The 26,436-nt window shown below is 43.0% G+C and overlaps 1 protein-coding gene across 3 annotated transcripts in view; it reads left to right on the top strand.

Annotated features, from left to right (window-relative positions):
• Positions 1-26,436, top strand: part of LOC8051753 (macrophage mannose receptor 1) — a 181,311-nt gene that overhangs the window by 90,104 nt on the left and 64,771 nt on the right. For 2 of the 3 annotated variants that reach the window (XM_040217406.2, XM_040217408.1), the window contains exons 10-12: positions 6,416-6,580; positions 9,246-9,269; positions 18,443-18,469. In XM_040217406.2, coding sequence (XP_040073340.1) covers positions 6,416-6,580; positions 9,246-9,269; positions 18,443-18,469 — 216 coding nt within the window. Of the gene's footprint in view, positions 1-6,415; positions 6,581-9,245; positions 9,270-18,442; positions 18,470-21,278; positions 24,091-26,436 lie in introns of those variants that run through there. The other variant, XM_040217407.2, reaches the window with a different exon arrangement.

A 26,436-nucleotide genomic window follows, 5' to 3' on the forward strand; every position in this document is an offset into this window, starting at 1 on the left:
TTGTTTTGTTTTTTTGTTTTTTGTACAAACTAATATCATTAGTTATTACAAGTCAAAGATATTGCAGTCAGAGGGACACAGTCTGACCATTTCTGGGGCATAATATATAGGTTCGTACTACAAGTGTTTTCTAGAGTGACGGCCGCCTCGTTGAAGCTACTAACACAGTAAAAACCAACTTCCATAAAAACTGAAACGGTTTATGGTATATTTCATCTATCTTAAGCCTTTGAAAAAAATTTCTTCGTGGCCAAACGTGCATTTAGTTTCTGTCAACAAATGTAACTGAAAACTTGACACCCGACAAATATCTTGCGTATCAGCAAAGAGAACGGGAAACACGGAGATTGAACCGCAAAATCACAATTTTCTTCGCGTAAAATAGTGCAACTAGCAATAGTAGCATATTATGCCATTTATTAAAAGACAGCAGGTATTACGAAGTTTTCATTATCTTCTGTTCGCATTTGTTCGCTGATGAAGAAATGGAGTGCCCAGATAGCCTCTGCAGCCCTTACATAATTGTTTGGGGCTTTGTCAGAGTGGGCGAAGGCCATCTCCAAAAAAAAAAAACCAGGAGTTCGGAAGGTGTGCTACCGCAAGTTTTGGGGCTGCTTGGCTAATTTAGGCGTCTGGCGTTCCCCGCCTACTTAGAAAAGAAGCGGAACAGCGGTCAGCTCGACGTCGTCACCAAGCGGGAAATCATGCCTAAATGTGTCCTTGAACACGTGCGAGATCTTTACCCGAACCCAGCCGGGATTCGCCACAATTCATCTACGAAAAAAACTATAAAAAGGGGTAGGCTTAAACGATTTCGCAGTTTTTGAATATAGTCATGCGGACTAACTGTCCACAAGTACGGAAAGAAATGCAGTAGAAATGCAGAGCTCTATTGTGTTCTTTATGTCCATACTTGTCTTTCGCGCTGTACGCCAAGTAAAATGTATTCTGCAATATCTGTAGATTATGCCTGGTTATGTTGTCTTTAAAAGAAAAGAAATCAAGCAAGTTCGGTATCGTGCCACCCCAATTTGTGCATATACAATTTTATGTGGAATTCAAAGTCAAAACAGTACTTCCGCGGGAAATAATGCATCCGTCGTTCTTTGTCTTCCTGAAGCTATGAACTACCGATCTCGGCTACAGGACTTTTGGGTCCACAAAATATCACGCTCAGTAGAAAATTCGCCTTTTCTAAGTACTGGAAATTATTTATTTTTCAAACAGGTCGGGTGGTGATGCGTGTTTGAGTGTGTTGACTGGGCACTGGTTTGCGCCAAGAGTGCAGTGCTTCCTTTCATGCTTCCCGCGACGAGTGTCGAAATTTGAATATAGTAGAAATAAAATCAACTGACACCCTTAGAATTATTTTAAACGTGCGCTTTCTTCAGGCATTAAGATTTTGATCGTACCTTTTATTCATTGTCGTCTTTGATGAGGGAACAACTTGCCGAGGAGGCCGCGCTGTCCGCGTACGCGGCTTGACAGATAAGTTCGCGAATGCTTTTCACGAATCTTTAAAGACCAAATATAAAAATGAAAGACGCAGCCACTTTACGCCAATAAAACCAACTTCATGTTTTGAGCAGACGTCTTGCGAGAGTTGCAGTATTTTAATTAGGCCTAATAAATTACATGTTTAGGACTAAGTACCAAACTTTTTTAAATGTATTAAGAACCAAAATGTCAATTGGAAAGTTCTAGAGCTGCTTGAGAAACACCCGATTAGCTGTTTGCAACATGATACGGCTCGCGTGGCTTCCTTCTGACTAGTAATAAAGTTTATGAAACATGACAAAATACCCCGTGATAAAGCGCCCGCCCCATCATAAACTCAATTTCGAATGTCCCGGGATTTGTTTTCATAGGCCGGAAAAAAAAAAGAGATGCATGCAAGACGCGTGCCCCACGCTTTATTTATATCAGAAAAGAACTGCCCTCTGTTTTATATACAATGTTTTTTTTTGTTTTTTTTTTTCACCTACTAGATATTAGAAAAAACGTGGAAATTAACGTTTTGTGGATGTGAGCTATACGACCAGGCGAAGATTGGATTCAAGAAAGAACGCAACAAAAACCGACTGATTACCTAACATTTGTTAATTAACTTTTTGATTATAAAACAAAATGAGATAGTTGATTTATAAAGTTGTTGGGCGTAATCAAAAGCCACCAAATTGTCCAGTGAAAATTAGCGCCATTGCGGTTTGTGTAGGTGAGCTATACGGCCAGGCGAGGATTAGGTTCAATAACGAACGCAACTAAAACCGACCGATTGCCTAAAATTCGCTAATTAACCTTTTAATTAGAAAAGAAAACGGCATCTTCTATTTATAAAGTTGTTGGCCATGATCGCAGGCTACCGAACCGTCCATTCTTAAAAAGATGTATCGCGCGTACACTATTATACGGCGTCCTCCTAATTTGGGTGCGAAAATATAGTTCTGATTATGAGGGCTCCATCTCCGCGTGGCACAGCCTAACGCCATGAAGCCAAAGCGACAAATCATGCGCATCGCTGTGACAACGCCACTGTAGAAGGGGCGAGGAGTGCGGTGGCCGAAAAGATTGCGGTAACACGATTCGCGTCCAAATTAGGCTTTTTAGGACGCCGTGAGGCACTTCACGTCCACTACATTGCTTCAACTCTGACGTCTTTTTTAGAAAAAATGTCTAGTCGTTAAAACAAAATCGCCCTGTATAAGCACGATTGTAAGGCAGTTCTTTACGTCCGGCGACATCATTACGGCATAGAAGGAGACGTTGACCACAGATCATACTCTGTGTATGATCTGTGGTCACTGTTTTTTTTTTTTCGTACAAGAATGAGCAAACATTTGATACCAAACAAAACAGATTTAGCATTCACCGAATTCGGCTTGTTTACTTGATTCAAATCGATATTTGATTTGATTACACTTATTTTGTACCCGCACACGCCTACTTTATTTCCTAATGTGTTACAAGTGATAATTACATTGTTTTTTGTTTTCTTTTTTGTTTTTTTGTCGTGCGAGGTCATTACAATTTATTGTTAACAATCGGAGCTATGCGATTACGCGGAGGAGGTGCATTTGAAGATATTCGAAATTGTTCTGAATACACAAACAACTTCAAACGTCTTGCTGCTTGGGTCGTTTCCTACACGCAGGACCAATAATAAAGCCAAAACCTTATAAAGGAGACTATCTCTATCAACTCAACGCACAAACACGATGTGAAGCGTGTCTGCGTACGTTGGAAAAGATATACCGGCGAGCAAACCATAGCGTCGAATGTCCATGCATCAAAATGTCCGTGCACCGAAATATCCGCGCACCGAAACGTCCCACACCGAAAAGTCTTTGCAGCAAAAAGTCCCTACACTGAAATGTCTGTGCACCAAAAATCCGCACCGAAATGCCCTACAGCAAAACGCTCTACACCGAAATGTGCTAGACCCACTACGGATGGGATCCTCCGTCACCTCTGCCGGTCCACGAACCATAATGAATCAGAACCACTGGTCTATGAAGCGCCATCCCTAAGATACCGAAAAACGCCGCTCGTACTTCCCGTTGTCGCCATGAATCCGCCTAAACAACGAAAGATGCCAAATCAGATATTTATATTAAAATTGATACTTCAATGACTACTTCTTTGAGCAGAACAAGGCATTTGTGCTCTCACAACAGCAAAGAATCGTCTTCCAAACCAATGCTAAAAAAGAGCCTAAGCAACTCGTTGGGAAGAGCAAGTGCCGAGCTCGCTCAAAGCAGCTACTCGGTTGGTTCAGCTCCTTGTCGCAGGTGTGCCGGCTGGCTTCTGGATAATCTTTTCAGATCCTTGAAGCTTTCATTTCCTTCACCCCAAACTTGTAAAAAAAAAAAAAAAAAAAAATACAAACAGCTGGCAAAAAAAAAAAAAAAAAAAAAAATCGGAAAATGGCGAGGAGGAAGCGATTTCCTCCTTTCACAGTGGCGAGAAGGAAAGTGAGGGTCGGGTTCCTTCTCTCTGCTTGCGGGCCGGGTGAACGAGTGCTGCCTGCTGAGCGCGTGCTGACGGCGACCTTCCACAGTTCTTTTGCAACGTGCATTCCGCACAATAAGATGGCCGGTATTACAGCAGCCTATTGATGTAAGCTTGTTCTGAGCGTGCGCTCTAAACATCGCCCTCAAGTATGGCGTTCAGTGAATACCCGGGTATTCGCGGGACGCCATTTTTATGAAAGTTTCTCAGAGCGCATGCTGAGAACTAGCTCCCACTTATCGTTTCTAAGAACAAGGATTGTGTGCAATGGACGTTAAGCGTGCATTCTCGTGCACTCCCCACAGGCAGTGAAGCCAAAGCTATGGCTACCTGTGCGCTTCCGGGCCTTGAGCACTGATCAAAGCTATGCACGCGCGGTGTTCGTTTTTTCTGAAATTTTAGGAAACGTTCTCCTCGAGCATTGTTCTGAGCATGCCCTGCGAACTAACGTTGCTGCGAACAACGTGGCGCCCTCCTATGGTTACCTTTCGTGACGTCATTAGCTTGTGAACAATAGTTTGAATTTGTTTGTAAATAGCATGGTGGAAGCTTGAAATCATAGCACACTCAAACCAACGCTGCCAACACCGTAGAAATTGAATTTCTTTCATTCCTATTTCCGTCGATGGAAAATCCTTTGCTGACGTCATAGTCAGCTTTCAGCCTATCGTGGAAGACCGATCACAGCGACGTGCTACAAGGGGAAACATTCCATTGCCACCGCCTACTACATTGGCGCTCTATCGGCTAGCCCTGGAGCACTTTGGACCCTACGTATAATTTTTTATAATGTTCTGCATATCACTATTTTACCGTGGGTTTGTAATAATTCTGGCAATGTTATAAGCGGCCGTCTTTTAGATATACAGTACTTCGAATTCATCCAAGAAATGCTGCAAAACCTTCAGTCTGTTTAGTTCTACACCGGTCGGAAGTGTAGCAGGACCTCACCGATACATGGTGCCTGTCTACTAGTGTGTTAAGCGGCTACTAATGAACGCAATGCAGTTGAACACAGTCAAGTGCAAATGCGAAAAGCAGTCTTAACCTGTGCAGAGATCTCCGGACCATCTTTGGTTCCGTGACTTGCGAATCTAAGAGTCGAATCAAATTTAAGTCCAAAATCTTTCATTCCACTTACAACTGTAATTGTAGAAAGTATTGTGTGTCTTCCGGGACAACGTCACGTAGAGGATCGTTGTTTGAGCACCATCTAGGGAGAGAACATCCGTACTCTTGAAGCCTAATGCAATCCTGTAATAGTCGCTATCTCTTTTTGAAAGTTTATGCCGTCGCTATAATAATATTATGGTCACTGACAGGATTATACTCCGTTCACCTTTAAAGGGGCGCTGCAACAATATTCAATTGGAATGTCTTTCACTTTACACGAGTTTACTGGCACAGGTGGGACTCAAGGATACTCGCACGAAACGCCACTGGCCAAGAAACTCCTTTGTTGCGGTGAACTTCCAAGGACCCAGATGCGAGCACTTTTATTCAATCTCTCCTTCACGATACTTGATGACTTAACTGGAGGATCGCAGTATTTTTCAGTGACGATATTTGATTACGGCTCATAGATTGAGCCCTTTCATCGCGTGAACACTCGATTTGGGCTGGGGATAATCGATAGCTCGAGAAGCGTTCGGGCACAAGCCCGTGTCCAATCGCTGCAATGACGACAATAGCCGTACCTAACAGCGTTTGAAACTCAGAGCGTGTCCTGTGCCATTCCAACCCCACCGCGTGGCTATGATCAACTTTGGCGGCATATAATCGGCTCCATATCACGTAGCCACTTGTTCGGGCTGCGAGTTGAGGGGATGAACGCTGCTGGTTTTTGTTTATTTTTTTTCTGCGACTTCGATTGCGTGTGGTGAAAAACGAAGGGGTGTTTCCCGGGTCATTAACACCAAGAATCCGTTCTAAGCTGTATTTGTGCAAAGTAGAAAACTTGCTGCACCGCCCCTTTCAGCTGAGACCGCAGCCGATGCCACAAGCATGAGAGCTCGAGGTCGTTGCTTGAAGCGTTCATCCACAGGGTCAGCACTCGTGCTAAAAATCCGCGTGTGAAAGCCAGGAGCGCGTCCTTGCTCGCACTTGTAGCTTTGGCCGCAGACTCAGCTTAAGGGTCAACAGAGTATAGAACCATAGGGAGGTCATTCAGTTGTCCCGCCTCCAGTACGAACTTTCTGCCTTCGACAACGCTTCGGTGGCTCGAGATCCTCAGGCATGCATCCGCACACAAAGGACGATGGAAGGTGACGAGCGCGTGCAGGAGGCTGCGCACCTGAAAGAGATGCCCTGCTTTTCTCAATTTTTCGGTGACTATTGTAATAAAGATCTCTTCCGGAGGGGGATATGCCGCCGCTGTCTCGTGAGTTTCCCCATTGACTGTTTGCAGGGACCTTCGAATGGCTGGATGGTTCACCTTTGGACTTCGAGTACTGGCAAAAAGGGGAGCCAAATGGCAAAGACGAGAACTGCGTCGAGCTTCGACACTTCGATTCCCTGTGGAACGACATCAAATGCAGTGTCAGGAACGCGTTTATCTGCGCAGCTGCGAAAGGTACATGATTTTCTCACTTTAAATATATTCATACAGTGTACATTTAAAGTTTATAATACATGAATGAAACTTTGCATGAAAAGTTACACCAAAAGAAGACAACAAACACAAAATAAAAAAAAACACACACACAATGGATGTTAGTTGCTGACCAATCAAGTTTACTTGTACGACTTTTTAACGTGCTGCTTTAAATTTGAAAAGTGACTACCACTTTTGAAGTTACCATATAATATTAGTATTTTGCTGATAACGTGGCTAATTTATTTATCCATTCTAGTTTCACATAAATTGCCCACATTGTTGGTTCAAAATTCTCCTCAGACATGCGTTATAATATCATAGTTAAAATGTTTTCGTGTCTGGTTGTAATTATGATCACGAACTAAATATCATCGCGTAAAAAATATTTCAGCCATGTGTTTTTTTTAAATCGTGGAATGTTCTAGAAGATAATTAATCCAGCCAGGTAGCGAGCCCTCTCCCAAAAGGTAGCCCACCTTTATTTTCTGTCTGATTTCTTGTTTTAAAAATAATCCCAATTACAACCCACCCGCGAAGAATGGCGTTAGCCAAGCGATAACAGAGTGCCTACCACAAGAAACAGCCCCAGCTTCGGAAATGAGAGCGACTACTTTTCGGTAACTTAAAGGCCGGTCCGCACATATCATCGCAGTGCTCAAATTACACTAGGAACAGCGCTGATGCAGCACTTGCTTGAACGTAACTTAGCGCTGATGTAGCGCTCTGTCAGCACTGTACGAATCTCTAATACAGCACGAAGTCAACACTATCTCACTGAGGTAGCACTGTGGTCTATGTTTGAACAGGCCTCCAAGAGACGAGTGAATTAAGTTGTCCTTTTGCTGTTGAAATCATGTGGTGCTCGTGGTGTGTTCGAGGGAAAGTAATATAAGCTGCACTGAACACTAAGTGAAGTGTTTTTTTACATTTCGTGACCTTTAGCCAACCATATAAGTTTTCGCTCAATTGGCTCACAGTTGTTGAGAGCACCATTTTGGGGTGTTACCATCACCTTGAAACGAATCCCATCCAAACATTGTCGCAGCATTGTGGCTCTTTTTGACCTTTGGTAGTTAATGTCGAAAATCTAGTAGGACATTGTTATCTAGACTCTTTCTTTTTGTTCACCCTTGTCCCCGACCACGTCGTTAACAAATCCAGTATGCGGGATGGAGAAAAAACAAGGAAGCATTACAACCTGAAGCAAGTAAAATAATATAGAAAAGGCATAACAAGAATGGTACACAAGTGGCGAATAAAACGTGAAGTTTTCTCAGTAGTGTGGCGAGACTAAAATGATGTTTCCCGTATACAGGAAGTTCCGCGATTCAAGATGGCGCCGCCCGCGTAGAAAAGGTTCATAGGAAGGGTTACGGTATTATCCTTTACTATCATTTAAAGAAGCGGTGGAATAATCGTGGGCGTTGTAGTGGAGCGAAAACTAAAGCAAGACGTTATCATCGTCACAATTTCTAGCAAGGGAAAGGGTAAGGGTGCTGTTGTATCAGGGCGCCGATCATGGCCATTGTATGCAATCCGATGATCTCAGTTTGGGTAAGGTCTCAATTTGGACGAAATTCTCAAGTCTGCGTACCGCTTTAGTTTGATAGACATTTCATTTGAAGAAATTTCAATTCTGCTTGCACCTTCAATGCTGATAGAAATTTCAGTTTGTTCGTCCTGGGCCTCTTCGTTTGCCCGAATAACCTTGTATCAATGAGTGCGAAGAAGGGTCAGTGCAGGCTAAAGTGTTCAATTCCCTTTCAAGCTTTAGATCGCTTAACTACAATCTTATAACCTGCGTTTTTCCACTTTAAATGAACAATTCAAACTACAGTTGTTCGAAATGAGGACGCTGCATGCAAAGATTTTACGGCACCTTTTTGTTATAAGATCGACAATATGTTTGGGAACTGATCACGAGATTTTGTTAAAGGGATGGTAAACCGAAATTTGGATTTCAGTAAACAATGCAGGAGCTGTAGGCGGGACGCTACAATCCCTACAACGCTACTCGTAAGGCGATAACTCGAATGGACGGCCGTATTTTTGGAAAAAGAGGTCGAGATTAAACGAGGCCGACGAGGCGCGTGTCGTCAAGATATCTCGTTTCCTCCTCTCTTCGCTTCGCCTCCTCAAGGTGCCGAGGTGGAAAAGACGCTAGGCCGTTCCCTCTCCTTCTCGGAGAAACAAAGACGTATACAGATCTGTCAAATGCGTCTCATTTTTCTTTTTTTGAAAAATACGGTCATTAGTTTAAGATATCGCTGAATGAGTGATGTTTTGGTGTTTGTAGCATCCGGTTGCACGCTTTTGCCGCCGTGTTTCGTGGAATCCAGATTTCGGTTCAGCATCCCTTTAATGTCAAGCTGAAACAAAAATCACACGCATGCCATTTTAATTTGGCGTGGTAAAATTACATTTAACGCGGACGTCGTTAGATTTCAGTGTTATGCCCGAGGGACAGATGCATCAGGTAATCATTCCCCATCGGTGTTCTAAAAAATGTTTCTACGTGAGCCGAATATAGCGTTTTCAGCGTAAAGTATCTGACGTCAACATTAGTGTAAAATAAACCGAGCGGCCATTTCCGAATGAAGACTAACGCAATTATGCACATTTGTTTCATTTTTATTTTCAGTTTTTCCGGACGGACATCAACAAGGTGATTTTCTTATTTATTCAATTTATTCAATTTATTTATTCTGATACCTGCAGCGCTATGAGGCATCACAGTAAAGAGAGGGACTAATTCGGGAGTGGAAATAGAAATTGTTATTCAAAATTAGAAGTGCTTTAACAAGCCCAATACCACACCACATTTTGAATTCCACAGTACTCATCATAACTGTTGACAGGATGTAATTAAAAGTTACGATTAGAATAAGACACCACGAGGTTAATGATGAACCAATAGCTTGACACGGTACAATGCTCACTGACATTAATGTAGGTGTCGGTAATGAATGGAAGGAATTAAACATCCTCGAGATCCCTGGTGACGTTTAATTTTGTCAACTTATTTTTTTTTTCTTTTTTTTGCAAACCCGTAGGGTTTGAGTGGCCTACACAAAGACAAGGGAGTAAGAGTGGCGATGTAACAGCGTTACCCCTCCCCCCCCCCCCCCCCACACACACACTTTAATATTTGCAAAAGGGGGCCGGGAGGGGGGGGGAAGGGCAAAAATAGACGAAGTCACACACCAGGCCATTATAAAACATAACAAGTTTTGTTTTTATTAAAATGCACACAGGCAATCTGTCTTATTTGTTGCCTCGATAACATATTGTTATCTAGGAAATGTAGTAAATTTTTAAATCCATAAAGAGTGTTTAATTTTATTCATAACATATTTTTAAAAAAATCCGTGAAAGGTACAGTGATGTGGTTGTGCAGGTGGGTTATAACTTATAGGGTCAGGGAGATATAATATAGAGTGCCAATCCTCACAATAAGTCAAACGAATAGCTAATTGTTTTATAACTGCCTTTGAAATTAGTGGAAATAAACATATGGTTACAATTAGCAACTCGCTGAGCGTAATCGAAAACCAGTAAATCAGTCAATATTAGTATCATTTGAAGCGCGTAAAAAGAGCGAGGTTGCACCGAAGTTACCACTCGCACAACAACCGCAATTCTTTTTTTTTTTTTTTTGTTTCGCGGGTTTGCCGCGTAGGGGGCAGAGATAAAGGCGTGATGCCTGACAAAGCCTCTGCCCCCTAAAGTCCAGCAGCTCAAAGTAGTTACATAATAACATATTCTACAAAACATCATACAGGTAAAATAAAACAAGAGAAACAAGTCAAAGAAACAAGAAGAATAGACACTATATTCATTTGCTAAAAAAACTCTATAAACGAGTGTTGGTCGTAAGAAACCGAAAACAGTAACAACAAACAGTAACAACAAAAAACTAGAATACAATCTTGTGCTCCTCTGACATATCAGCATCACAAGCAAGTTCTCATGAAGGAATACAATGAAAACAAATCTTTGAAATTAGCTATATCTAGTGATTGTATTCTTGGTGATATACACTATCCAAATGAGAATGCGATTTCACTGCCAACCAGGAAACTTCTACAATCCCTTTTAAAACCAGGTAACGTGTTGTTAAAGTTAATGTTGAAGTCCGTTCTATTTAGAGTTTTAGTTGTTTGAAAAATGAAAGTTTGTTGACCATAGTTGGTTCTTATGGCCGGCATCCTTCGCTTCGGATTTCTAATCGGATATGCACTAAGGCTGTTCACTGGTGTGGTGTAAAGTCGATTTTTATGTATCCACAGTAAAAGTTTGAAGTAATATATTTGATCTGCCTTAAGAATATTATATTTGATGAAGAGTGGTTGTGTTCTTAAATTTCTGGCATCCCCTTTATAATTTTCACACATTCGTAAGATTTTTTTTTGCAAAAGGATAATTTTATTATAATTCGCCGCCGTCGTCGTTCCCCAGACCAGAATACCATAACAAATTTTGGAGTAGAATAAGGAATAATACAATGTGTGTTTTAACCAGGTCGGTATCAAATTTTGTATTCTATAAATGCATCCTGTTACCCGGGATAAATCAGCCTTTAGTTTGTTTACATGGCAATTCCATGATAGATCCTCAGCAAACCAGACGCCCAAAAATTTTTGTTCTGCTACCTGCTCCAATGTTGTGCCTTCGTATATTACTTTAATGGAACTATAGTCTTGCTTATTTGCTGGTTTAAAAATGATATACTTAGTTTTTTTTGTATTTAATTGTAGACGATTTATTTGCAACCATATTGATAATTTTGAAAGATATTCATTAGCCAACTTCTCGACGCACTTTTTCGTCGCACCAGCAAAGAATATATTTGTGTCGTCGGCATACATTATTAGTTCAGGGGAACCTGGTATTGTCGTAATGTCATTAATGTACACGAGAAATAACAGAGGGCCTAAAATAGAGCCTTGAGGAACACCATGTCGTATTTTCAATTTATTAGATGAATGGTCATTTATAGATACATATTGATAACGATCTGAAAGATACATTTTTATTAGTCTTAGTGCAACTCCTCGTACACCGAAGATTTCAAGTTTTTTCAATAGAATATTGTGCTGCACAGTATCAAACGCTTTTTGTAAGTCCAAAAAAACTCCAAGAGTCAATAATTTGTTTTCAATATTTTCAACAATTTTATCCTTTATATCAATTAGTGCTTGTTCCGCAGACCTATTTTTCTGAAAACCGTATTGAGCCTGCGTTATTGTTTGGTGCTTCTGAAAAAAACTCATTAACCTGTCATTGATAATGCGCTCAAAAATCTTGGAAAATACTGGAAGAACCGAGATCGGCCTATAATTATTAATATTTTCCTCTCCTCCTCCCTTATACACAGGAATTACCTTGGCTATTTTTAATTCTTCGGGAAAATCACCAGACTCTAGCATCATATTTATTATATGGGACAAAATGGGACTTATAATGCCCGCGGTCTGTTTTATAGGTAAAGATTTTATTCCATCATCTCCAGCGGCCACATCATTTTTTAAGTTTCCAATTATTCTTTGCACTTCATTTGACGTAGTTGGAATTAGCATGATAGACTGCATCTGATTCATCGTGGACACACTGTTATCTGTGCTGACACTATTCCCCATGTACGTGCCTACGTCAATAAAATGCCGATTCATTTCGTCTGCTAGTTCTTTTCCAGATACATTTCTATTGTCTATTAATATTTCCTTCAAGCTATATCGTGTTGACCTTCTATTGGTTAAATCATTTACGGTGTCCCATACTTTTCGACTATCATTGTGATGATGCAGAAACTTATCTTGATAATAATCGCACTTCGCGCTCTTCAGATCGGTGTTCAGTTTGTTTCGAAACCGTTTGAATTCAGTTAAAAGAGAGAGATCCCGACTTATGATGAAAGCATGATACTTGCGGTTTTTTTCTTTTATTCTTTCATACAGGTCGCCAGATACCCACGGTTTTCTTATTTTCTTCCTTCTTTTTATCTCTCTCAGGGGAAATGCAGCATCATAATTCTGTCTAAATTTAGTCTCAAAAAGTTTATAGGCACGGTCCGTTTCACGTTCTTCGTAGACGTCATCCCAACTTTCTTGTTCTATAAGGCAGTGAAAAGTTTGTAGTGAGCCGTCATTTATTGGGCGGTGCCAAAACGTTTGTTTTTCGTTGCTGTGCTCCCCAGTTAAATAAGACCGAAAGCAGAAGATGGGAAAATGGTCACTAAGGTCGTATAATATAGCGCCAGCTGTAATATGTCCACTATCTAGGTTTGTAATGCAGACGTCAAGAGATGTAGCAGTGTCTGTAGTCACCCTGGTTGGCAGTGTTATCACATTGTCACAGGCATACTGATGGATGATGTCGCGTAATTCTCTCGCATGACGGTCACCTGAAAGCGTGTCTATGTTCACATCTCCGAGAATAATGAATGACAGAGATAACGACCCGAGGATACAGAGTGCGTTTTCAAGAAATTGCATGAATTCAGACATATTGCCGGAGGGTGGTCTGTACAAGGCAGCAACTACAGTATTAGATGTTCTAATGAATAAGCTTTCGACATTTTCATCCATTCTTGTTAGGTCATTCATAACTTGAGACTGTAGGTTATTTTTTAGATAAATAGCTATGCCACCGCTCCTTTTTTCATCTCTGCTCAGATGTTCGCATTTATAGCCCTGGAGGTACGGTGGTGTGTCTTCTTTAGATAACCATGTTTCAGTGAGTACTATGGCTTCAAATTTCGCACTCAATGAGTGTAAAAATATTTCGAGGTCATCTACCTTATTTTTTATGCTTCTTGTATTTAAGTGTATAGATTTAAACTGTCCTTCACCTTTTCCATATTTTTTATTAAATGCCTGACAATCGTAATAGTTACAATCAGGTTTAGTGTCCTCCATTATAATGGCTTTGCGTGTATCCCGTGGGTGTAGTCATCTTATTTAGTTTGTTATTTTTTCAACGTCACCCAGGTTAGCAATCCTTAGAACATTTGCTTGCTCATCCTTTCTCGCGAAGACTTTCCCGCCCGAGGACCACACAAACTTCCAGCCAACCGTTTTTTTCTTGGCTACAGCGGCACCCAAAAGTTTTTTGTTTGAACTCGTCAGATGTTCGTTGACGTAAACAGGACTACTGTTCCCACCATAGTCAAGATTTTCAGTTGTCATTCTCTGCTTTCTGGCTTTTCGAAGAATTTTATCTCGCTTCGTGCGTTGCACGAAGCGAACAATTATGGTCTTTTCAGAGGGCTTGAAGGTCGGGACACGGTGACATATGTCAATATCCGAGTCAAGGATCGGCTCGTTCAGGAGACTCCCAATTCTTTTGACAACGTCACATGCATCACCTTCCTCTGGCACTCCTTTTATTTCAAGGTTATTACATCTTTGATATTGCTCAAGTTCTTCAATTTTTTCGTTTAGCCTTTGATTCTCGATTGTTAGTTCTTCGTTTTTTTCCGTCAGTTTCTGAACATCTTTTCGGAGCCCTTTCATTTCATTTCTGATTTCGTTGACTCCGTCACAAGTGTCGTTACAAAACTTCACACTGTCTTTTAGAGTTCTGAGTTCAGCTCTCAGTTCGCGTCTTAGATCTTCAATGGCTTTCGCAATGTCTTTCGTTTCCTTACTCATTATAGATCAGGAATTAAGAAAGCAACACCCAACGGAACTTCGTCACTCCCACAAAGACAGTTTCAATATACTAAGAGTTGTTGCTGTGTTCGGCAGCAGTGCACAGACGCTTTACTGAGTTTATACAAGAAATACGTGGTGCTCACCTGCAGAAATACAGATGATTAGGTGTTGCTTCGGTGCGCACTGCTGCCGAACTGAGGTCTGGGATGTTGGGCAGGCTTCTTTTGTAGACTTTGGCCGTCAGTGGCGCGCTGATCTTGTCCCTTCCAGGCACGTGGTGTTGTCGGCGTTGCACGATGACGGGCGATGTTTGGCGAAAGGAATCCTCGCGTGCCAAGGATGCTGCAGAAATACAGATGATTAGGTGTTGCTTCGGTGGGCACTGCTGCCGAACTGACTATGCTAGTGGTGCATAAACGCGGATGATAAGAGACAACTACTGCGAGGGCGTGTTATCACTAGAGTTCCGCATTTTGGGGGTTTATTTTTCTTCAAGTTCGGGAACGATTCTTAGGGATTTATTTTTTCGCCACCGATTCGGTGTTTTCGGTATCAATTGTCGGTGTCAGCCAAGAAATCAAGAGTTATCAGGGCCCATCTAAAAAAGAAAAAAAGAAAAAAGGACATATATGGCATGGAATTTTTCAACCTCCGGGGAACTTACGCGTTACCAAAAAACTTGGAGACCGTCTCCGATCGAGAAAAAAATAAATAAAAGAAACGGAATAAGATGTGCGGTTCCGAACTAAGGAAAAGCCTTCCGGACAGCCCATTTGGGGGTGCTGTCTTTCGGGTCAGGAAGGAATAAAGCTGTAGATCAATATATTCTTCCCTCGGAGCAGATTTTTCGTAGCGTGAGCTACACTGGCCGAGGTTGAGCAGTTTCACGTGGCTCGCCTAATGAGCCATGCTCCGTGCTGTGCATGCGCGAGGAGCAGTGACGTCACACGGCGCACAGCTGGCGCGCCGGAGCCGCCACCGCCGCCGCGCGCTCCGCCGCCGCCGCGCGCTCCGCCACCGCCGCTCGCGCCTCGCCGGTCTGCGCATGCGCGAGGAGCAGTGACGTCACACGGCGCACAGCTGGCGCGCCGGAGCCGCCGCCGCAACCGCGCGCGCCTCGCCGGTCTGCACATTCCAGAGGAGTGACGTCATAGCCACGACAGACGCACTGCCGCCGCCGTGTGCCCAGCTGTGCGCCTCCGTTGCGCAGTAGCCAAGTCTGACGCTGCACCGGAGCCGCTTGATAGCGCATCTCATTTTGTGCGGATAAGCTCACGCTACGTATATCGTGACATAACCGAGCTAAGTAACCGCAATATTTTTTTTTTAATTGAAGAACAGTTTTGATTTGGGGTTTATTGGTTTTCTCTGATTTTGACAGAAACGGTCCCGGGGGTGGGGGGGGGGGGGGGGGGGGGGAGGGGAGGGCGGGGTTTGGTAAAGTCTAGTTTTCGAACCTTAGCCTTCCTCCTGCTGCACGAGTGGTAACTTTGGCGCTCACTTGTGCTTCCCACGTGTTCCAAGTCTTTCTAACATTGATTGAATAAAGTTTAGATCACATTGCTCATACATCACACAGAAGACAGTCTGCAAACACGAGTCCCCGCAATATCCGTGGTTCGAATGCCACGTGCCAAGTTTTCTCCTTGAACTCATTGACATACGGCATTCGAAGCACGGATCTCGCGATGACTCGCGTTCGAATCTGTATGCAGACTGTATTTTGTATTATGCACAAGCAGTGTGACCCCGGCTTAAAGGGGTACCCCGGCGATATTTCGGACCCTCTCAATAGTATATAGTTTCTGAATCCCCGGCCTGGGCACCCTTTCCGGTATGCTATTTAGTACCGCGACATTCATAAAAGTTATTGTGAAATCGGCCAATCAAAATTATGCGAAAATTAAAATTTAAATATACCGCACTTTTCATTGTCGTGACGTCTTATCAGTCGAGCAAGCAGTTTTATAAATAGAATATGTCAAGCATTTGTTCTGTGCTGACGCTTGAGCACTGGACCGGCCTTCCAAAGCATTTATCAGACACCATGAAACTGCTTGGAGTTTGTTAGGAACAAAATCTACAGTCCAAAGAGTGAACCCCGGCCTTCCGGTGACGTCACTTTTTCGTTGTTACCAAAAGAAACTCAGTTTGAAAAGCATGGTGAGGACCGAAAGTGTTAATTTAATATCTTCGTGAAAAAAAATATTTTAACCTAATAGTTGGGATACTATTTGCACCATGTTTCTTACTGTGTTCAGCAAATGTTCAGGTAAATCGGGGACCATAAAGAAATTGCCGGAGTGCCCCTTCAAGGAATTTTTATTGATGCTAAGCAAGTTTTTAATTGGAACCATATGTTTATTATCAATATTTAAAGAGTGAATTCACATATTTTAGTTTATTATTCGACTTATCGTAACCACTATCTTTCTATTTATGTTTCCCTAGCCATATAACTCTCCTGCACAAACCGGATTAGTGTAGCTTTCACGGAGTTTTTTTTTTTTTTAAATAAACCTAAATAAACCTGCTGAAATTAAAATCGAGCACCTTTATAATATGAGAAAAGGGAATGTTTGAATGTTTTAGAGATATAAAGGACCATGATACGCTTTTCTCTAAGTACTGTTAAGTTTTAAGTTTTGTAGCTTAGGATATATGAACCGTGCGTTAGACTTTGTTTTCGGCTTTAACTATTACATTAAAAGGTACTTGAAAAAATTGAGTACAGTAAACTTCTCCATCTCTTGGTCAGAACGTAGAGTAACGTGCTCCGTGGGCGTTTGATGCCATACATATCTATCACAGTAATGCTCATGGGCTGGCGATCCTGAGATCGCCTGCTATGGCCCGCCTTGTACATTGGCAAAGCTGGTTCACACATCTGTTTACCTGGTGTAACCGCTCCTTACGGATCCGTCGGCTGGCTTTTCGAGGTAATAAACATATATCGCTAAAGAAAAAAAAGCATATGTAGTTTTTTTTTTTTTTTTTATCAGATCATAGGGAATGACGAACCCAGTGAATGATATCGCTTTGAAAGCGATAAGGCCTAAAACAATGCGATGTGTGCAAGCGAAACTTCCTGCGCACTTTTCCTGAGCGCACCTAATTCCTTCGGCCTAATCGTATTCCGAGCTTCGTGATTGGCCCAGGTCTTTCTATTCTCCGCCACGATTGGTTGTCTTCTTGCGTTCTGCAGGAAAGTGAACGCACAAATTTGTTTTATAACGTAGGCTGTCTCAAGCTACGGGGTTATCCATTGATGTATTTATTTCAAGCGTCTAGTGTGGTAGAAAGAAAAAAAAAAGAATTACCAAAAACGATACAAATAAGATATTTCGATAACTTTTTCGTTGTTTCGTTTTCTCTTTCTCATCCTCCTCTTTTTTTTCTTTCTCTTTTTCGCATAAATTTTTTCTTCTGTCCTTTTTTTTTATCGCGAACCCTCCCCCAACCAAAGCTAAAATAAAAGCAGAAACCGCACGCAACTGGGGAAGACGTTCACAATTTAGTGACTTTCTTTAAAAAGACGAAGCCATGACGCCGCATTCGTGCCGCTCGTACATCATACAACAACCATCATGTCAGAACTATCTCCGGAGTCCGGATACTCCTCAGTCATGTTTCAATCATGTTTTTCTTGATAAATGTGTATGCTTGGAACCACTCTGCAGACAGTTTTCATGACCAATGCGACAAGACCATCATGCAAACAACAACAACAAAAAACATGTCTGAGGCAGCGTATGCAGACTGTACGATGAATTAGTGGCGTGGCATAAATTGAAATCAGAGAACTAGCGGGATCCCTTTAGGATAACCGGGTTTTTCTCGGCAATCAGGCGCGTTCTTCGAGCTTTGGTTGCGCAAGGCACTTGTTCGCCGCCTTCCGTGCCACGTACAAGTACTCGTTAAAAGCCGACGACCAGACACGAGGTTCTGCAAGGCAGAAGATCCTCCTCGCCCTGAGGGAGGAGGAAACAGGCAACGGTGGACAGGGTACAAGGGGTGAGGGGAGGAAGCGGAGGAAACTGGAAAGCTCGAACTGATCGTCGGTTCTCAACTAGAAGCGCTTATCTAGGGTGTTTGTCTAGAATGGGCGTTAAACGATGACTAAGGACGAAACGATAGAGTGTATCTATAGCTGTTTAACATTTTTTCTCAAATTTTCTTTCAGGAAGTGGCCAATCTAGTCCACTCACTGGTGAGTAGCCGACGTCTCTAAACAAATACACGTTTGCCCGTTGTCTCACATTAAAAAGGGATATGTAAACTCAGCGTTTTATTTTTTTTTTTTTTTTGAGGTTCGCGCAGTTTTTCAGTGAGCGGTGCGATTTCCTTGTAGTTTGTGCAAAGCGTAAAAAAACGTGTTTATTATGAAAATAACTTTTTAATTATTCCGTTCTCGTTTGAATGAGCTTTAAGGCATCCACTATAGTCAGCGACATCTTACATAACGCGGGGCGTGACCTATTTGGTTCACGTTTCTTGCTTTGGGATTCGTTCTTCGACGTTCTTATTGCATTGTGTGGCAATCGTATTGGTTGCGGCATCATCCAATTAGCAAAGCCGGTTGTAATCATATTTCCCGATTGAAGGAAAGTTGAATGTCCGAATGTTACCCGACGCATTTGGAATTAAACTAATCGAAAGCCGGTATTTAACACGCCAGCGAGGCTGATAAAGCATCGCCAGAAATGCTACCTTATAGAATTCGGCACCTTTCGGCACGTGGATTACCGCAAGCTGATGTCGATAAGCGCGGAAAAAGGGAATCGAAACTTTTCATAATTGGGTAGTGACACAAACCTTTGGACGCACGGGGATTGAACCTGCCACCGGTTTGGATGTGCGCTCGCTCTTTTGCGGCCTCTCCGGTGATTGCAATGCGGCACTGCGGCGGAGTAGACTGAAAGCGCGGCTGAGGGACCGTGGGAGCTATGCCGCAGCGCGACCGTATGAGGCGTCACTACTGTACTCGAGGACGATTTTCGTTGACTGTGCCGTGAAAAGCACGGGAGCGCGTGCTTAAAGGCCGACGACTAGACTCGAGATTCTGCACGGCAGAGGATCCTCCTCGCCGTGGGCTCACAGGCAACGGTGGACAGGGTAGGAGAGAAGGAGAAAAGGAATCGGGAGGAAAGTGGAAAGCGCGAACTGGTCGTCGGTCTTTAGGAGCCGTTTGGTTAAGCTTGCTCGGTCTGCCTACAATCCTTTTGGGGTGCCAACATATGTGCTTTTCGTTTTCTGCTTTTCGGCGTGAATGCCGACTGCTTCAGAATGGGTTCTCCTCGGGTTTTCTTAGGTCGAACACCGCGAGAAGAATTCCTGTGGCTAAGTTGTTTATGCGGTATCCCGTTACATCATTCCCTAGCTTAAAGTGCCTGCTGCCCACAACTGTAGATGGAGATTTATCGTCTACAACAATGCTATTTCTTGGTATCCTCTTCATTCCCGCGGTGCTTAGCGAATAATCTCTGAGCAGCTGGTGGATAGGCACGCCGGAAGTCTTCCCCGATGTCGACTTACAATTCGGGACACAACAGTAAATAATTGAGCCACGCGGAAAAGAGCCCTTTGAGCAGTAGGGTGGAACCGCGAGAACAGTTAAAGTAGCTTGATGCGTTTGTCAGTTTGATACATGCTATTACAGCCCTCGGAGTCTCGTAGCAGGTCTCACCATAACCGTCCACAGTTTTTATGTATTGTGGAAAGTATGGGAACATAAGCTTCTAAGTATGAAAAGTGCTTCATGGAGCGGCTGTAGAAGGTGAACGCGCTTAAAGGCTTTGAATATCGTACCCGTGTCCTCAGTTTGGTTCTATGCTAAGGCGAAACTGTGCGTTGCCCTGCTCCTCACCAGTGCTTGTGAAACCGTCGATTGTTGTAATCAGTACTTGCTAAGATGCTCGACCCACTGAGACGTATGTCAACTTCATAGAATTATTTATTTTTGTTACGCGTGATGACGATAACGGAATATTGGATTTTTGTTTTCGAATTTGATGCCAAGCTGGAACGCGAAAAGTTCGTGAATTTCATTCTGATTATTTAAGCCAGTTATGTAAACAAACAAAAGGAAAACAGCGAGAGTACTGGCAGAAGTATTTTCAAGAAATTTTGAAACTAGAGCTCGTGAATTAGAAAGCGTTTAATAGTGTTTTATAACTTCGAACAATATTTTAGTTTATACTTCAAAACCTCATAAAGGGAGGAATAAAAATATCAGACAACACGACACAAAACTTTGCGTTGTGTGTTCCGTTATCCTGTGTTACCGTGTCTCGCCAGGGGTTGAGATTATGATGTTTTATAGTCAGCTGGGGTGTCTGGATTATCTTCCTTAGACTTTACTCGGCCAGCTTGATATTAAAAAGGGTAATTCTTGTTAATAAGGTGTAAACCTAAAAAGATCATCCTCAAATATTTGAAGAACAAATTATTTGTACGCCTTTCCCAAAATTAACATCCAGTTCCATGATATTGGACGTGCGACCCTTTCCACAGTATGACGCAATTGTTCAATGAATAGCATTACCATTTGAACCTTTGTGTACAATCCACAGTCTTCGTTCGCTAACTTTCTTTCGAATATACTACGTTCCATAGAGTAGCAAATCTCGTTTTAATACATCCATTGCAGCAAATCGATGTCATTAGCACGCTAGTATGTTTACCTGTTTCTATAACAATCTTTTGGGTGTTCTAAAACAGCCTTTGCTAAGGTTAACATTAAGAGCCATATCATTTTTAGTTTACATGGCTTCATACAAGAAAGTCAGTTAAAAAAATTACAAATACATGGTAGACAAAGTGTTTCCAGACACGCGCGCAATGAAGTAAACTAACGAAATTCAAGTTATTTGTGCGCTCTCGTGAAATTTTCTTGCGATACATGGCAGGTATCGCCTCATTGATTTGGCTATAATATCAACATTCCACGCATAATTGAAAGAGAGAAATTTCACCAGTGTTCTCTTCACTTCCCATCCCCATCTTTCGTTTCTGTGAAGGGTCAGTCTCGCCGGCTCTGGGAGTATCACTTGGCCTGCTGTCTCTTCTGTTGATCGTCGTGGCAGCCATCGTAGCTCGAGTCTACTTCCGCCAACGTCGACCGGGGCCTTCCGTGTTTTTCGAAAACGCCGTCTACATGGAAGAGCGCCAACCCCAGTCTACGACGGAAACTAGCCCTTCCCCATTTCCAGGGGCTTGACACTCATCTCCTTTCTTAGTGACGCACACGCATCGTTTCGGTTTATTGACTTTGTTTATCATCCGAAAACTTCAGAGTGACATAGTATCATTATCATCAGCACCACGTGGGCAACTTTAGCTTCGTTCTGTTTACCTGCACCCATAGAGTTATTATAATGTACGCTAGAGGTTCAACTGGCGCTACTGTCTATGCGACTACCGTGACGCAAATTGAAGCAGGCAGCAACCAGTCTACTTTTGCGGTGCTCCTGTGCATTCCTATGGGAAAACGTGCGTGCATTTTGTCTCTTCGCCGAAAAATAACACGGAACACTTTGGTTATTTCGGTTGTACCAAATAGTATTGTAAAAGTGTAATTGCTTTAGTTAGCGATTTTTTTTCATTACTGAACGATGTTTAACTTCGCAACATTTCAGTCCCAAACACGCGTTCCGCAGCAGGTGTGTAAAGACAAGCCCCGATTCAAAGCAAAATCACAATCGAAAGGAATATAGAGTGTGTTCAAGGCTCGCCAACATTCAGGTGACGCTTACATAATGGTAATATGCCATTCCTGTCACTATATGAGAATGACCCCGTTGTGCATGAGCGGATAAAAACATTCAGAACGTAAAGAATAAAGTTCGTGGGCTATGAAAGGTGTCTCTTCGTATTGTTTTCTCTGCAGGGCAGCTTTTATCGGGCACTTGTTGTCAAAGATTTCGAGCGTGCGGGTGATATTTTGAACTTTGAACAACCATCTTCGTACAGAGCAGAAAGAATAACGAGGTACTTACTTATTTAAAACCGGAATATATTACGTGGCCTTCAATTTATTTTGATTGCACATGCACGGGTAGGGGCTGATCCAGTGTTACTGCGTAGTTCTTGCCGTCTCCCTCAACTTCCAGATGTGCTTCGTTCGTTTGGCACGTATATCCCTCATGCTGAAAAACGCCGACGTCATGTTCATGCTAATAGTGTCCGCCAGTGCACATAAATACACGTACGAAGCCGTTTTAGCGCCGTTTTTATGCGATAAATTTGAAAGAAAAACGCCGTAACTGAGCAAAAATTTCGTCTGCCTGACTGAGGAATGTTCCAAGGTACCTAGTTCGCACGAATTAATCGGGATATTTGCTTTTATGATCGAGCACAGGGAGAAAATGCAGTAACTCTTTCCCATAGAAATGCATTACCGGAAGTCGATTTTTGACTGCTTGTTGTCTGCTGCAATTTGCGTCAGCACATTAGCGCCACTTGAACCTCTAGCGTACATTATAGTAACTCTATGCCTGCGCCTCCTGCACCGGTACAGAAAAGCGTAGGACGGTTTTACGTCCGGTTGTATTTGAATACACTTACCCGAAGTACACTCCCCTGCACTTCACTGCACCGGTGCGGAGGTGGAGGTAAATCGACCGAAGCCATCGTCATGTTACTATTTTTTTTTTTTTACCGGATTTTGATCATATCGATGGAGGTTGTTAAAACGGTGCGAGACAATTCCCCCGTTGTCTGGTATGTTATTGACATTGGTTGCGAATTGTCTATTATTAGGCCGTAGAATTTCCGTACGGTATTTATTTATGAGGAAAATCGGCGGATGTATTTCGGTGTTTATTTATTTGTCACATATTCGATTCCCGATGTATGAAGCAGACATGCTTCGGAAATGCTTGAGGCGAGCGCGTAGGTGATTCATTTTGTCTTCATGTTTGCAGAGAACATCGTCTGTTTTGTTTTGTTTTAGCCGACTTCTATATTCTTACACCAACAGATGTTTATTGGTGTTTTTGGTTTTTAGCGGATTTTGTATTTCCGACATTGACGCGTGTTTATTGGTGTTTTTAGGTTAAAACCGTAAAGCTTTCGGCATACTTTTAATGTCGTTCGTGATAGTAAAAGTTAGAAGGAGAAAAAAAAGAAAGGGTTAGCACTGATCCTTTGACTGGAATTAATACAACCGTGAACCACGCTGAGGCAATCTGGGCCGTATCTAGTACTATAACAAAAAAGAAGTATTGAAAAAAAAAATGACCTGAGAGGAGAATACAAGACACTTTGACAGACGTGATACCGTATTATTTTTCCACCGTCTGTGTTAAAAAATACCGGGTGTTTTGTGAGCGCTCTTTGGGCGTACGAAAATTGCATAAACAAGCCACTAAACGGAGTGCAAAGAGACTCCTCACAAGGGCGTCTTTATACGGTGTCACTTTTTCTGGGAAAAAGATTAAAAAAAAGAAAAAAGATCCTGCTATTTATAGGCACAAAAAGGAAAACGTAAACAAACCGTCTGGTTGACGCCGCTACTCCTAGATGTCAGCACCTGTAATAAAACTCGAAACCATCTTTGAGATGAACACCCTAAAGCAGATCCAGCTGATTCCAGTGTATGGTGTGAGGGGCAGCGTCAACCACACGATTTGTTTCTGTTTCCTCCGATGTGCATAAGAAAAGGATGCATGTTTTGGCTTAAAGTTTTTTTCCACAAGTATGCACTCATGAGATTTGACTATGACACTTGCTGATTGTTATCTTGTCGGGAGGAGTGTGGAAACCCCCAAGAAGGTGGACGAATGTCTAAAAGTGATGACGTTAAATAAAATCAGTAGCCGTGCTTTGAGACGGCGTGTGTGCGCTTGTCTGTTATTTTATGTATTCAGTGTCTCGGATTTTTTTATTATGACGAGAAATGCACCACTTAAAGACACTTTTCTGACAAGTTTAAAGAAGTGCTGGACCGATGTTTTGGGTGAAAATGTTGGGTCGTAATGGCATTTGTGGCGCACCAATTTGTTATAAGTTACGCTGTTTTGAGCGAAGTCGTGTCCAAATTTATTAAATTAACATAAAAATACAGTACGCAGCCCCTGCATGGTGTACGTTTTTGGAATCTCGCTTCGTGAGCTTCCAAAAACGTTACTTGCCCGGCCAGACAGGCCGGCTTAGGGAGGCGCTCTGCCCGGTTTAGACTACGTGGCGCAACGTGCCGACCGTTACATCGGGCATAGCTGCTAGTTACCCATCCATCCGGTATTCGGCAACCTCTGCATATATCGTGATCGTCGAGCGTCTTCGTGCCTGCTCGCACCTCGAGATCGGACCGTGGTTCTGCTGTAGACGCTTTCAGGCAGCTGTGCGTGGGTGCCGCCATAACTGACCTTCAGGTTTTGGTTCCTCTTACTCTGTTCGCTTCACTTCATCATTGCCACAGCAGGATAGGTTATTGCCACTTTAGCTGCTACTGTGTCCTTCTCCCCAGCGTAAGTCTTTCTGGAGGCTCGTCAAAGCCCGCTTCAGTGGCTCGGCACCTCGGTAAGACAAGAAGAGAAGGTCGGCAGTGGCAACTCAATCTGGCGCGTGCTCAAAGCGTCTATAGCGACGTGCGGCAACAGCAGCAGCAGCCAACGTTACTAGATCAAAGCAGCAGGGGGCAACGATGTGCCGTCTCATGAGGAGCGCGAGCATGTTTCAAGGAAGAGGCCTAAAGTTCTGCCACGGCCACTCGATTAGGACTCCCCTTGGGAGCGGCCTGCCGTATGCCTCACTCCGCCGGTGAGGGCGATAGTTCTACTTTACCCCGCAGCGCCAGCCGTGGCACTCGTTATCGGTGAGAGATTGAGTTCCTTTCGAGGGAGCATATCGAGGAACTCTATACTCCGTTTCACGTTAGTATGTACTTGTTAGCCGCGCGTGCTAAAAGCGCGAGATAGTTGCTTCGAAGGAAGCCTCGGCGGCTGCATGAGCGCTCGTGCAGCGAGTGCTCCAGTCAAGGCAGTAAAGGCTAGCCGCTCGCGCTAGCACAGCGTTCGCGGTTAGTCCATGCTAAGGTAAGACGAAATATAGTGAGAGAGGAGCGGTACGCCCGGCCCGGCCCGGTGTGGCTATTTAGATTTTTTTTCGTGAAGCCGCAAGTCTCAATTGAAACGAGCGCCTGATTGCATGAATGATGTGACAAATCTGTGTAGAATAAAAGCACATAATTTTTTCTGCGAAAACCTCACTCAGCAGCAGGCTGCGCGTTAAAGCTCCATTCTGCTGGCAGTATGAGCGAATCGTCGTTTTCTTGTTCCCGTAACTGTTGCCTCGTTTCTATTACCACTGTAATATAGGAGTTATAGTTGGATATAGCTAGGCCGTATGATTGCCGGTTTTAACCGACGCTCGAGCACGCGCGAGCTGTGCTATTTATTCATCTGTGAAGGACAATATAAAATCAAATTCCGCCTGCATAACTTCAGCAATATAAACTTCATTGTTCACAAAAAACAGACCAAGGGAGTCATATAGTTCACAAGCGGAGCACCTTTCGGGAAGGCTTCCGCGAAAGCCTCAATATATTCTCTAGTGGGCTGTTTAGGTCACCAGCCCAGTTTGCCAAAAAAGGTCTGAGGAGTTTCTTGAGAAAGAGTTCGCAGAGCTCTTCGCTGTGGTAGGGGTCTCGGCAGTTAACCCACCACAACAGCGGGCAGTCCATAAGGTGTGAAAGCACAGCGCTCGAGAGGACCTTGCAAATCCGTCCACGACGACGAATCTCTGCCGACTGTAGAGCCCTCTCGACAAAGGTGCAGACGAGCTTGCACAGCCAGACAGCTTCAGGTCGTGGATAGCTGAGTCCTCCTTGGTCAAGGCTAAACATGGACTGATATGCTCCGTCATGTGATGCATTTCCCTTAAGTTGCGCTTGCATTCAGGACACGTCACCTGCAAAGTTTAGCGGGTTCTACACATTAGCCTTCCTTGCTTTCACTGAGAAATTCTTATTGCTTTGCTAGGTTGAATTTTTCAGCTAATTACTTTGAAATTACGAAAATTTCTATTAATAAAAATTGTCACCTTTTGTTCGCAAACGAAGGCCAAGTAGCCAGCCATTTAAGTCAGCGATGCAAACTCAAGTTCGAAAGAGACTTCATTATACTTGATCAACTGCAGGATTTCCTGTTTCACGAGTGGAGTTGGCACATTTCATCG

Source organism: Ixodes scapularis, unplaced genomic scaffold (assembly GCF_016920785.2).
Source record: "Ixodes scapularis isolate PalLabHiFi unplaced genomic scaffold, ASM1692078v2 PGA_scaffold0__279_contigs__length_252992795, whole genome shotgun sequence".
NCBI lineage: Eukaryota > Metazoa > Arthropoda > Arachnida > Ixodida > Ixodidae > Ixodes > Ixodes scapularis.